This window comes from Electrophorus electricus, chromosome 8 (genome assembly GCF_013358815.1).
Source record: "Electrophorus electricus isolate fEleEle1 chromosome 8, fEleEle1.pri, whole genome shotgun sequence".
NCBI lineage: Eukaryota > Metazoa > Chordata > Actinopteri > Gymnotiformes > Gymnotidae > Electrophorus > Electrophorus electricus.
Window position 1 is genome coordinate 8,513,322 of NC_049542.1, and position 14,449 is coordinate 8,527,770.

General features: G+C 44.1%; 2 protein-coding genes across 7 annotated transcripts in view; both read left to right on the forward strand.

The window, feature by feature from the left end:
* Positions 1-6,391, forward strand: part of sash1a (SAM and SH3 domain containing 1a) — a 230,158-nt gene extending 223,767 nt beyond the window's left edge. For all 6 annotated transcript variants that reach the window (XM_027015538.2, XM_027015540.2, XM_027015539.2 and 3 more), the window contains 3 exons: positions 2,079-3,067; positions 4,719-4,850; positions 5,193-6,391. In XM_027015538.2, the coding sequence (XP_026871339.2) occupies positions 2,079-3,067; positions 4,719-4,850; positions 5,193-5,453 (1,382 nt within the window). In that variant the 3' untranslated portion in view covers positions 5,454-6,391. The remainder of the gene's footprint in view (positions 1-2,078; positions 3,068-4,718; positions 4,851-5,192) is intronic.
* Positions 6,392-9,443: 3,052 nt separating this feature from the next.
* usta (uronyl 2-sulfotransferase a) overlaps positions 9,444-14,449 on the forward strand; it is a 58,131-nt gene continuing 53,125 nt past the window's right edge. Inside the window, exon 1 of the mRNA XM_035529511.1 lies at positions 9,444-9,890. Within this exon, the coding sequence (XP_035385404.1) occupies positions 9,665-9,890 (226 nt within the window). The 5' untranslated portion in view covers positions 9,444-9,664. The remainder of the gene's footprint in view (positions 9,891-14,449) is intronic.

A 14,449-nucleotide genomic window follows, 5' to 3' on the forward strand; every position in this document is an offset into this window, starting at 1 on the left:
TGTGTGTGTGTGTGTGTGTGTGTGTGTGTGTGTGTGTGTGTGTGAGTGTGTGTGTGTGTGTGTGTGTGTGTGTGTGTGTGTGTGTGTGTGTGTGTGTGTGTGTGTGTGTTTGTGTGTGTGTGTGTGTGTGTTTAATGAATGCATAACATGCAATCTGCCATAGTGGAAAACAAAAAATAAAAGATCTAAAATATTCTAAATCTAAATCATTCTTGTCCTTTTGCTTCATTCTGTCTCTCTATTTCATTTCCTTTTCCCTTTTCTGTTACACTCTTATAAGGCTGCAGGGTTTGCCACTTATAGGTAGATTAAAAGAACGTTTCTGCTTGGGTTGCATTTCAAAACTGTCTCTTTCAGTTTTTGCTTGGCGCACCGACCACTCGTTGAGGTCCGTCTGAATAACCCGCGTTCTTTTTCTGGGAGGTTCAGTAGGCATGTCAGCCGACCTGAACCTTGCCGTTCTCTCTCCAATTCCTCCCACCCCCACCAGTGAGCTCAGACTTTTCTGATTGCTCTTACTCTCCGATGCCGTCTCTCCCACTCACTCCGTCTCTCCATCTCTCCCACTCTCTCCGTCTCTCCATCTCTCCCACTCTCTCCGTCTCTCCCACTCTCTCCGTCTCTCCGTCTCTCCCACTCTCTCCGTCTCTCCGTCTCTCCCACTCTCTCCGTCTCTCCCACTCTCTCCGTCTCTCCGTCTCTCCCACTCTCTCCGTCTCTCCGTCTCTCCCACTCTCTCCGTCTCTCCGTCTCTCCCACTCTCTCCGTCTCTCCGTCTCTCCCACTCTCTCCGTCTCTCCCACTCTCTCCGTCTCTCCATCTCTCCCACTCACTCCGTCTCTCCATCTCTCCCACTCTCTCCGTCTCTCCATCTCTCCCACTCTCTCCGTCTCTCCCACTCTCTCCGTCTCTCCATCTCTCCCACTCTCTCCGTCTCTCCCACTCTCTCCGTCTCTCCGTCTCTCCCACTCTCTCCGTCTCTCCGTCTCTCCCACTCTCTCCGTCTCTCCATCTCTCCCACTCTCTCCCACTGTCTCTGTCTTTCTCTTTCCATTCTTCTCTCTCTACCTTTATCTCTCTCCTGCCTCTCTCTCTCCATCTATCTCCCTTTCTTGCTTGCTCTCCATTCTTCTCTCTCTACCTTTATCTCTCTCTCTCCCTCTAATTCTCTCTCTTGCTCATCTCTCTCTTTCTCTATCCCCCCCCCCCCCCCCCCCCCAATGTTGGCATTGGGTTGAGGTGCGGAACAAACCTGGCTTCACATCTGCCCTGGCTGATGACGCGTGCTATTAACAGACCATCTCTGTGTTTGTGGCACTGTGCAGAGTCTCATCAATAACACCTCACTGGGCTTCCCCTGGAATCTCCACATTTCACATTTTTCTCATTACAAGAACAATGTTTATCGTGCAGATATGCACACAATTCTCTGGTTTGGTGTGCTGTGTGTTGGATATAATGGTTCCCTATGGTCCAGAAAAAAAGCCAGCTGATCAGTGCTCTGTAATGATGAATGTTTAATATTAAATTGGCTTAACAGCTGAGGCAAAGTTGTTAAGTAATAATGCGATGCATAGCTAACCATTATGGCATGCACACTGTAACTCAAGCCATATATAGCAGCTGGGAGCTGTTTAAAATGGAGGGGAAAATAACCCCTAATTGCTGAATAGTGAGTCAAACTCGTTATGCCAAGTGAACGGTTTCCAAATGAAAGCTTATTTCCCACTCCAGTGTTATGATATTAAAATATAAATGTATACAGGGAATAAAATGGAATTGCTCACTCTCGGAGACAAAAACACAAATGCTCCTCTAAGCCAATTTCTAATATAATTTGCATTTAACATTGTCCCACTAATGTGCTTTTTTATTTTTTCTGCTTTCACTTTTAACTTATGGTTTATTTCATATTAAGCATCCACATGAATAGGACATATCAGAAGTTAATATAGCCAATGGGCACAGCCTCAAACGTGAGGCCAAAGAAATATATATATCCCATTATCTACATGAAAACTGTTCAGTATTCACCATGTAGAAGGGCGAGTATTTGAGAGTGCAGCTCTGTGTTGCAGGTAAGCCCCGAAAGGCATCCGGCTCCAGTCGAGGCACGGCCGGCTGCGAGCCAGGCCACGCCCACACACCCGACTACCCCACCATCCCCATGACCTGCTCTACAGAGTCGCATCAGCACCAAGCTAAGAAAGAACGCAGGTTCCCCAAGAACCTCCTCCCTCGGCCTGTGAAGGGCTTAAGTCTGCGGGCTCTGGGTCTGAAGAGGGGCCCGCAGGTGGGCCGGGTCCCCAGCATGGCAGGCAGCCGCAGCTGTGAGGATCTTGATGGGCCACAGGAGGCGCCAAAGGTTTGGAAGCGCTCGCGCTCCCTGGGGGACATGCAGTGGGAGCAGGCCCGTGAGCAGAAGATGCAGCGGCATGTGGGCATCAACCAGGAGGGGAAGGCGCTTGAGCCTTACTGCCACTCCCAAGATGCAAGGGTTGAAGTGAAGCACAAGACAGAGCAGCATGGGCGTGGCCAAACAAAGTGTGGGTGGGGCCAGATGGAGAGGCCAACCGTGCCCACCCAGCTGCCCCTGAAACCCACGTTTTGTGCTACACCTGCTGACCATCCAGAGGCCCAGTCTGTCTCCGCCCCCACCAGCCCGGCTCCCCGGACTCACCCCAAAAAGCCACCTGTGCCTCCTCCAGTACCCGCTAAAAAATCCAAGGAGCGGCTGGTGAATGGCCTACGCTACCAACCTTTGGTCCTGTCAGGCTCCACCCCAACCATGCCCATTCTGGTGCCTAAACCAACCACACCCACTGCCAGCCCCTCTGAGGGAACCTCATCCACCCCTGTGTCCCCAGATGATTCCAAGAGCCTACCAAGTATACCACCACCCTGGCTGTCAGACCTGCCTGAGTCAGCCTGCCCACAGATTCACGGAGTGAAGGTAACCCTGGGCAGAAAGGTCTCCTATGCCAAAATGGCCGACTTGGAGACAGTACTGGAAGAGAGGCTGGGCTTGGAGGACATTGACCTCACAACAGAGCCCTACTCAGACAAGGTAATACACCATAGTGTGGGCTCCTATCAGAATTAGACTTACTAATTATATTAAATTATTCAATTAGTAATTATTAAAAATTCGTAAATTATTATTATTATTTATTTTTTTTTAATTGGTAAAAGATTTGGAATATATTATCAGGCATACTAATCTTTTATCCGGTAAAATGAATTAAAAATCAATTATAAATGAGACATCCAGTGTAGTGAGGCTAAAATGGGTGTTGTATGTTTTCTCTCTTTTGTACATGTTAGTACTGTGGCTGCAGCACTCTGAACAAGCTGCATTCTGCCAGTTGTGGTTTTTGGTTATCCAGTGAATAAAACATTACATTAGTCTAATTGAGAAAAAATATAAACATGAATCAGCTTCTGTACATCTTGTGGTTTGAGGGGGGAAAGCTATTTTAATACAATACAATACAATACAAGATAAAAGTATGCCAAGATTTATAATTTCAGTAATAAATAATAATAATAAACTTCCTAACTCACTTAAAACATTTTGTTCTCTCCCTCATTACAAATAATTACAAATGTTTTTTTTTTAAATGACTATTCATCTAGTTAAAACACGTATATGACTTGATTCTACAAAAATATATAATATTCGTCAAATAGCCAACTCACCTCGGCTGGCTTGATTTTGAGAACCAATGACCCATTGACCAGGCGTCCACTGGGACATCCTGTGGTCACATGACTAGGGTGAAAAATACATTTGTTTTTATATTTAAGGAAACACAATCTGGGAGCAGATTGCACTGCTCTTTAGTGGCCAAAGGCAATTTTGCATTATGGGTTGACTTCTGCAAAATGAACTGTTGTTTTGGATTAAAATGGAAGCAGACTGAATACTGCAGGCTGAACACTATAGTAGTATTGGAAAATTGTCACGAGATGTTCACTGGCAGTTTGACTGGTTATTGAGATATTGTGCTGCATTAAGCTTATCCACACCATGTAATGGGCATGTAATAGCATTTTTAGTCCATGGGTTTGACATGCTGTCAGATTTCATGACCTCTGAATGGAAGTTAAGTGTTTCTCTAAGTTATGTGATGCACCAGATGCAATTAACTCAGAGAAGAAAATCTCTGCCTGGCTTCTTAAAGCCTAAGCATTGGTGGCAGCTCTGTCCCAGCATTATGACTCATTCTGTGACATTATTTACTTGGTGTTAAACAAATGAGTTCTGCAATTCTGTAACTGTCACATAAAGTTTTGCATATTTGGATGCTGGCCTCTGTCTGCAAGCCTTCGCTTGTGCTGGGCTAGTTTCTGGTCAGCCTTAAAAACCCATTAAAAACCACATGCAGTAAACATTTATGGCTTGCTAACACTGACTCAGCATAGGTTATGCTCGTTCCACCAATGCTGTGCTAAGCTAACATTCAAAACGGAACGCATTCCACACCTTGCAAACAGTCAGGTGACATGAGCCGAGAAGCAAATGTGTGCATGGGGTTTTCCTTGGCACACTTTCCTACCATGAGGCTGAGCAGGGAAGTGCATTACCATTACTTAGTTATTTTACTCTTAATATCTGACATTTTGGCTAATGAAATTACCCTTCTCTCTCTCTCTCTCTCTCTCTCTCTCTCTCTCTCTCTCTCTCTCTCTCTCTTGCTTGCTCGGCTGTCCTGCAGCACGGCCGCTGTGGCATCCCGCAACTCCTGGTGCAGCGATACTCGGAAGACCTCCAGCAGCCGGCCAAGGATGTGGCCTCCACCCTGGACTGGATCCGGGTCAGGAGGCTCCGCAAGGAACACCGCATGGCTGTGAGTCCCCCACCCCCAAGCCCCTAGATCTCTACGGGTTCAGGCCTGTCCACCGCAGGCCTCTAGCCACATGGCCCCACCCAGACTGTTCAGCCAAGTGGCTGGTTCGCTCTGTCGCATCAGACAAATGTTCTGCTGGGGTCATTTAAGTATTTCGCATGTGGCTGTAGTATGATATGGTCATAAATGATTGAACTAAATGCGAATTTAGAAACACCAAAGGGTTTACAAGATGGACTTCATGACACACATATAAAAAGTCTTTGAGGTCAACATTTCCTATGTAGATCGGCATATATCGTGGTACGATTAATATGTATTTCCCTTGTATTCTCTCCACAGATTCCCTCAGGAGGTTTGACCGACATGTGCCGGAAGCCTGCGTCCCCTATCCACTTAAGCTCCGTTTCTGATTGGCTGGTGTCCATCGGGATGCCCATGTATTCTGACCTCCTACTGGCTGCGGGCTATGGCACTCTGGGCCATCTGTCAGCTCTCACAGAGGCAGGAGTGAGGGAGGCGGGGCTTCGGGAGGAGAGACACATACGCCGCCTGCTCAGCGAGGCCCGAGTAGTCACAGCCAACAGCACGATGCAGTCGTAGCACACATAAGGCCTGTCATGGCCCTGTTATTGATTGTTTACGCTGCGAAATGAGCAGCCGTATCCGGAGAGTTTTTCTGCAGTTGTGGTTTGACTGCAAAGCGGATTGCATTACAGTTGAAAGCTGGCAGGAGCTGGCAGACAAGGAAGGAAACAAGGACAAATTTGAGCTTCATCTTTGGAGCTTTCATTTGCTCTCTGATTGTCCTGTTCCGCTGATGTTTACAGAAAGACATCTATGGCTTACACAAACAGCTGTCGAAGCTCTTTTCCAGCAAGGGCTCCGTAGCACTGACTTCTGGTCAGGATCTGGAGGGATTGTTGAAGCTCTTTTCTAGCGAGGGCTCCATTACACTGACTTATGGTCAGGACATTGAGGGATTGACTTTTAAGAGCTAGCACACCATTTTTCAGAGATTCCGAGATTTTGTAAGGATTAAACAGGGACTACTTAAACTTCGCCTTTTTCCCCTTCATTTCGTAAATGCTTGTTCTGAGGACTAAGAAACCTTTCTGTGCATCACCCGAGCACAGCCAGACGACGTAGCGTGGCCAAAGCGATTTCATTTCCTGCAGGTTAATATGTCAGTCTTTCCTTTTCTCAGCTCAGAGACGTAAATGTTGAAGGATGTGTTTTTGGTCATTAGTCTGAAATGTTCATTAAATCCTGAAGTCCAGTGCTGCCCTGCTGCGGCTCCTCTAAGCACACGTGCCACAGGTGCCAGGGACATGGTCGAGAGCACATTTGCATAGTTGCTAACAAAGCCAGTTCAGCTGTCTCATTTAATACAAAGTGATTACGTTAAGCTTTGTCTTTGTTTTTCAGTTAGTTCAAGAAAATTATTGTATATTCATAATGCATTTAATCTCCAAATACTCTAACATACACAGCATTCTGGGAAATCATCCTTTAATACTAAATCTGTTACATATCCCTAAGCTTAATATTTGTTGTGATCATTTATAAAACTATTCATAGACATGCTTATAATATTTCTCTTCAGCGATGTAACTGACATGGGTGATGCATCTAATAGAGGAGAACATGCATATATATATATATGATGTATATTTTTTATTGTTGTAGTGCTTTGATGAATAACTCCCCAGCACTGTGGCACAACTTAAATGTTGCCATTTTAAACCCTCTACTCTCTGTACTTAAGACACAAGGGGTGCCAAGGACCCTGTCTTAAATCCTAGTCTTAAAATCTCCAACTGATTCGAAACAAACTAAATGTGGGTTTAAGCAGGAAACAGCTGGCTCACAATCTTAGGGGGTCAGAATCCTCCACACCGCAGAGGGATAAGGTTCAAGTCTCTAGGGGAAGTCATGGGGATCCCCTGCCAAAGAGCTATTGCAAAAGATTTCTTTTTAGAAATCCGAAAATTTACAGTCGAGCAGTGGTATTCGGGTGGGGGTGAGGGTGTGCGGCTGGATGATTGTGTCTAAAACAGCTGTTGACATTCTGCCAGGCTGGTTGAGACCTTGGAGCTCATGTAAGCTTTTGTAAGTTCCACTAAACAGAAGAACTGATGTCCATCTCTGGAATCCTAAAATGTTTCCTGCTGTCAGCTGATGGGGGGGGGGGGGGGGGTGCATGGGTGGGTTGGTGTGTGTGTGCGCACGTGTGTGTGTGTGTGTGTGTGTGTGTGTGTGTGTGTGCACGCGCGTGTGTGTGTGTGTGTGTGTGTGCGTGTGCATGTGTGTGTGTGCGTGTGTGTGTGCGCATGCGTGTGTGTGTGCCTGTGTGTGCCTGTGTGTGTGTGTGTGTGTGTGTGTGTGTGTGTGTGTGTGTGTGTGTGTGTGATGGAAAGTAAGAGAAAGCAGCACCTGCAGTTATTTTGAATGAACAGTTGTACTGATTCATGACTAACTCAAGATGTCATTCGACATGAAATGCAAGTTTACGTGTATGTATGTGTGGGGTGTGTGGATGCATGAATGCTTAGATGTGTGTGAGAGCACATTTGCACATCCACAGAAGGCAGATGTAGCTAATTTTGACACACACATCGGGCCTTGAGGAAGACCCTCAGGAGAGGAGATTTTTTCATCAAAGTGATGTCAGACGGCTGCTGGGAGACCACCTGAAGGGAAACCTATATCATTTAAGTATTAGCATGGCATTCTCGCTGTTTATTGGTCCCGGCTGTTTTCATACCACAGAACTGGCAGCATTTAATTGATATTGCTCTGATCACTAAATCTCTTTGATTATTCTGATGTGTACAAACTGGACTAAAGCTAATATGCCACCATTATCACTGGCTGCATATAGATGATTTTTAAGATATAACTTGATAACTGCTCTAAGCAGGAAGTCATGTGCAAAGTTTAGTTGGTTTCATGGCAGAAGTGATGAGCAGATATTGACCATGTAACAGCAAATTCTGCAAAGCTTTTCATGGACACTGGCACCTTTTATGGGGAGAAGGTCTTGCATCATGCAAGCTTTTGTATCTACTGCAGCATGATTTACTTTAGGCTCAGAGCAGCACTCAAATTCCAGCAGCACTCCAATTCGAGTGTCACTCAAATTCGTGTGAAACATCCTCCTCAATAGCAGCTGAAAATCAGGAGATTTTTCTCAATCTAAACAGATGCCTTTTTCGAAAAGAAATGCAATCATGGGATGGAGCGGTGTTTTACAAAGTGTATATACTTCATAAAATGTTATTGTTACTGTAAAAATGCACTTTATAAGTAAATCTAGACAAATTAGAGACTTCTTTCAGGCAAAAAGAGTTTTCAAATTGGCAAATATTTGTCTGCCAATGGATAGTTCTTTTCAGGTAATGTGGAGGGTGGAAGTGGATTATGCTGGCCTCTGACTAGAGTGGTTGTTCCCTGCCAATATATTGTCCTACGTCACCACTCATAAAGTAAAAGATTAACCTTTACATGCTAATTACTTCAAATTGTTTTGAAATTTGAATTTCACAAAAATGAGTTATAATTACATATATGAAATGATGGACATGTTGCACATTCTGCATATGTAATTGATATTTAAATAACTTATTTTTTTTTCTTTTCATATCAGCTGTAATTATTAGCTGTAAAATATAAAAAATAGCAATACTCTTTGGCATATTGCTTTAGCGAGTGTCCTGCTACAGTTCCTATTGTAAAATATATGTGTACAAATGTTTCAACTAGTTAATGACTGTTTATAAAATTTTGCTTGTGTATTGAAAAAAATGTCTAAAACTATTTGTCACTCTGAGGTGTAATAAAATTCTTTGACTCAGGGTGTGTGGGTGTGTGTGAGCGTGCATGCACACAGGCATGCAGTGGTGAGGATCTACTCATTGGTTAAAAAAAAACCTTATTAGATGAATGACCCAAAAGACCTTTAGAAAGAGTATCCTGGCAGACAGCAAAGAAGGGTACCAACACAAATATATGTTTCTTGTTTATCCTGGAAGCTATGTTAAATACGAAACAGCAATGTTAACAAACTAATAAAAAACTGATAAAGGACAAAAATATATGATTTCCTGCAGGTTTATTTTAAACCTTAATGTCATCAGAAATACATAATATAAAATAAGAATAAAATAAGTAATGATATAGAATAAGTAATGCTTGTAGAGAGAATGTAGTCTGAACACTTAAAATTATGCACAGACATAAGGCAATTTCAAACGAGTATAAGCGTTTACTGTGTTTTTGTTTTGCATTTTTTACTTTATTAAGGACGAACGGAAAGTTCATTGAGTGAGTTCATTATTGTTACTATTAGTAGATATTAAATGTATTAGAAAGTAGATATTACATTTATTATAAAACCAGGTGTCTTTAAAAAAAAGCAAAAAAAAAAAAAAGCACCTACTAAAACTACGTACAACTCGCCGTTGGAAGGCGGCGATATTTATTATAGGTTGTGGGAGCCACCCAATAGGTGGCGCTAGATAGGGAAAATCGTTTGACGAGCACATCCTCTCTACGAACTTTTTCCTCCACGTTCAGTAATCTGACACCGCCGCTAACCCGAAAAGTAGAGGATGGATTCTCTACTTCATTCGTAAAAATAGTTCAGCTAGACCAGAACGAAAAAGGACCGCCTGGAGAGTGAACGGGCTCTGACTTGTGGGTGTTTTCGTTCCATCAACAGTGGTGCTAGTTTTTAAATGGTTTTTAAAAAGTTTTACTATAAAGCTGCGGATGGGTGATTACCTCTCTCGGCGGTTCCATGTGAGGAGACGATGAAGAATTACAACAGCAGCCCCCGTCTAAAGAATCAGAGCTCAAATCACACAGGAGATCGAAACAACAAGAAGGGAGGCTGGCTTTCGTCGCTTTGGCTACGCTTCTCCTTGCGCGATTATATTTTTTGCATGGCTACACTCTTTCTCTTCAGCATCGGTTCACTGTTTTATCAACTGAACGGCGGAGCACCTAAAGTTCTGCTGGAAATTCGTCAGTATCTCGGTAAGAGCACTCAAATGTTTGCGTTTCCTTGTTTGACGATTTGTTCACACTGATGTCTCGCTACGGTATCATGGTGTATAACGTTTCAGTTGTGCGCGTTTGGACCATATTATGTCCTGCAAAGTTCTGCGGCTCTTGCTTTGCTTGACATGTTACGGCAGGTTTTCTGGGGTACCGTGCACCTTTACGCAGTGGAAAAAAAATAGTCTCGTGGTCTGTCGCGTAATGCCAGATGTCAGGAGGATTCAAAGTTCCCAAGCGGAAATCCATAGGTGTGTGCAAAATACCGTCTTTCACAATATTTGGTTAAATGAAATAATCATAGCAAACAGTGCGGTTTCGTGCCCTGGGCAGCGTTTGGTCTGCTTCGTAACTGCCAAGTTTTCACGCGCAGCTTTTCTGTGGGACCACGACACGTCACCGCATCTGGATAAGTGTTTACTGATATGGCTCACACAGAAGCGGTTCAAGACGTGTCGACAGGTGACAGTCGTTGAATTGTCTCCGTGGCGTAGAGATGCGCCAGGAGCTGGATGGGAGACGCGAGACGGGCGATCCCCCTACACGCGCCCGAGGACTGGATTGCTGCGAAAAGCTGACTGTGCTTTATGCGATGCACGTGGTGATTTCGTGGTTATAATGATAACTCCTCTCTGCGGCTCGTTTTTGTTCTAATGTGCATCTCAAGAAATGGTTAGGATTAGACATCGCTGTTCGTACAGTCTGAGTTCAGTGTGGTGGAAGAGTCCTTTTAGTAACATAAGCGCTTCGTTTTATTTTTAGTCTCTAGGTCGCAGTCAAAGGAAATGTGCGAAGGCGAACTCAAAATGGAACATCATTATTTCTGCGTGTTTTGCTGAGCACACTGAACACCCAGCTACAAACAGCAAGCTGAGAGCATGAAACATATAGAAGGGGGTATCTCTCTTTTTTGTGGTCATTTGTGGTTATTTTGTCATAGAGAAAACCATTGTAACTAACTGCTTTTGTAGTGGTTTGGTAGATGGCATGGAAACGAGACCAGACCAGGAAGGAGACAGTATTAGCAGGAGTAGTGAGTAGTAAGAGGAAGGAGAAAGATCTTGTGGGACAGATTTGTATGTTTCCACAAGTGAAGAGAGAAACATCTGGAACAGGTAGCATCCAACCTGTAATCCTTCAGTTCATTTTACCTTTCTGTGATCTGGGTATCACACACATACACAGCCCTGGTTACAGCTCTGTACAATGCCACAATGTAAAGTCTGAAAGTGACAGTTCTTATACTTCTGGGTTGTCGTCTACATCTAAAGAGGGACGACGCATATGGACGCCTGCTCTGAGGCTCTCTCATGCGCTTGGATGCTCCCTGTTCTCTGCCCAGTCATACGGCTCACACTTGCTTTGGAAGGCTGCCGCCCTTAGCTTATCTAAATGGCCCCACAGCAGGTCGGCTAACAGGCTGAGCGTGGTAGAATGCGGTCGCGGCCTGGTCCATCCGAGTCCCTCTGCGTGAGGGCAAAAAGACGAGCAGCTGGTGTGAGTTGCATGTGAGAGAGGCCGAGGCAGAATATACGCTAGTGCTTAGCTGTTCCTCTCCACACTTACAGGAGGAGCTACTGGAGAATGGCATAAATCACACTTTATTGTTTGACCTTCTCTCTCTAAGTGTGAAAGAGACAGAGAGAGTGAGAGAGAGAGAGAGAGAGAGAGAGAGAGGGAGGGAGAGGTAGGGAATGTTAATGAAGCAGGATAAATGGCTGCAGCGTTTGTCTTTAAGTGCCATGTTACTTTTGGCTATGCAGTATGTTAGTGCATGCCATGGAGTATGCAGCATGCTGTGTGTGTGAGTGTGTGTGTGTGTGTGTGAGTGTGTGTGTGTGTGTGTGTGAGTGTGTGTGTGTGTGTGTGTGTGTGTGTGTGTGTGTGTGTGTGTGTGTGTGTATGTGTGTGTGTGTGTGTGTGTGTGTGTGTGTGTGTGTGTGAGTGTGTGTGTGTGTGTGAGTGTGTGTGTGTGTGTGTGTGTGTGAGTGTGTGTGTGTGTGTGTGTGTGTGTGTGTGTGTGTGAGTGTGTGTGTGTGTGTGTGTGTGAGTGTGTGTGTGAGTGTGTGTGTGTGTGTGTGATCCTTCTGTAATTACTTTCAGATACATTTAAGGTTCCCTTTTCCTTTTTTGACTTATGTGTTGCAGTGTGTGGGTGTGCTGGGCCGAGTTAAGTGGTAAGATTCAGGTCTAGCCCCCTGTCCCCATAGTGGAGGTTGTGTGTATGTGTGTGTGTTTGTGTGTCGGTGGGTCTATGTGTTACATAAATGTCAAAATAAAGGCCACACAACTATTGCAAGTAGTTTTCTGTAGAATGTGGTCATCCAAGCTTCAGTGTATGTGTGGTTGCACAAATTAATGTGTGAAAGTGAAAGTATGTGTTACTTATTAAGCTTATTAATACAGCTGGCTGCTGCAGGCTTAAATACAGCCGTAAAAGCAAGGTGGAAATATGACTGGAGCTTCAGCACTGACACGTCTTTCATCTCTCTCTCTTTCTCTCTCTCTCTCTCTCTCTCTCTCTCTCTCTCTCTCTCTCTCTCTCTCTCTCACTTTCTCTTTCTCTCTCTCACTCTCATTGCATCTCTCTGTCTAGGTCTTTCTCTCTTTCCCGGTCTCTGTGCTGAGTAGTGGTTCCATAAGCAGTCTAGATACAGTGGCATCTGTGGATTGTTTTGGTTTTAAAGAGGCAAGAATCTCCAGTGATGCACTTAAACAGCCCACAGAGCAGAGGGTCAGACAGAGGGGTGTGTGTGTGTATGTGTGTGTGTGTGCGTGTTTTTTTGAGCCTGTTATTAATCATACTTGTTTAAGGATGTATGACTTGTAGACCTGCACAGATATTTCCCTTTCTAAAAGCCATCTGTTACATACACACACACACACACACACACACACACACACACACACACACACACACACACACACACACACACACACACACACACATTCTTCTGCAGAGAGGTATTTCATATTACAACCTGCCGCTTTATTCAAAGGGAGGTCTCTGGCGTACATGGAGCAGAGGTGTCTAAAGGTGAGCAGCAGGCAGATGTTCTGTTTTTTCATACACAATCTAGGCTCGTCGTGCTCAAACATTCCTCATGAAGACAACTGAAATTAGTCTATCGCTGGCCTTCTCTGCACCTTGCCAAGAAGTCAAAGAATTAATGAACACCGTTGTGGCATTCAGCTGTAGTGTTTACACTTGTACTCACATTGAAAATATAAAACAGTGAGCAAGTACACTGTTTTGATGGAGACAAATGAAGACAGGGACTGAGGTGTGTAAAGGAAAGCAACACACACTGGAGTTCTACTGGATGACCGGCCCAGAAACCAAGCTGTCTGGCCCACACTCTCTCAGCAGAACTGTGAGTGTGAGTTAGTGTTGGGCTGATAGACAATGCCATCATCCATCGTCGATGGCTAACACACATCGCAATGCTAAGCCAACATCATGATGTCATTCCACACCCCCTCACATACACACCAACAGCTGGGTGCACCCTACCTGCTATAATTCTTGTCTGTTATAACATAGAAAACTATATTTATTATTTATTATTTACCCAAAGATTAACTTGACCCATAGAACTGATGAATATGTATATGTAACGGCCTGAGTACCGAAGGGCGAGGGGCAGGACGCACAGACTCCTTTGACGTGGACAGACTTTAATTAACATGAAATGAAGACAACGTTAGCCCTCACACATGACATTAATGGTGAACATTTAGAAACATCTAACAAGCTTGAACCTAGACAACCATATACAAAGACAAACACATCACAAACGCGAACATATCAAAGACTGACAGCACTGAACTCCACGACACGGGTTTATATACACACAGACACAACACTAACCAGGTGCAGGTGTGCAGGTGTGGTCACAACTAAACAGAGACCCTCCCAGTGCACGTAGCAGGCCAAACCACGTGACTCGCGGGAGGCGAGCTTTTCGTGACAGTATAAAAGGAGTGTGTAGTTCTTCCAAAGAAAAAACGTACATGAGCCAGTTCTCCTGTTATGTGTAATCAATTTTTTACATTTAAAAATAGTACTTACAAAAATGCTTTATACTGTTGGTTTTATTTTGTGGACTGTATGTTGCCAGGACCGAAATCGATTCATGGAAGTGGAGATGTTTGAGCATTCATTTAAATAAAAATATATTGACTCATTAATGGAAAAAATGCTTTAGTGACTGCTTTATTTTAAAGAGAGGACATCAAATCTTTACAGAAAATGTCACATATTTTCATTGCAAGGGCTCGATAGTAATAATGTAATTGAAAATCATTGAAAGGCAGGTAAAAGAAAGTACATACATTTTTTTTTATAGTGTCTTTGTAAGATTACTGCTGCACCAAAGAGCCACCCCACCAGAAGAGCTGCATACATGTGGAGTTTCGCCATTTAGATAGGTAGGAAGTTGGCAGGCAGAGCTATCTCTCAAATTTGAAAGACTCCGATCGTGAACGGTGTTAGTTGTCGGTGGACACTGGTCAGATTTCTAGATTTGTTGAATTGT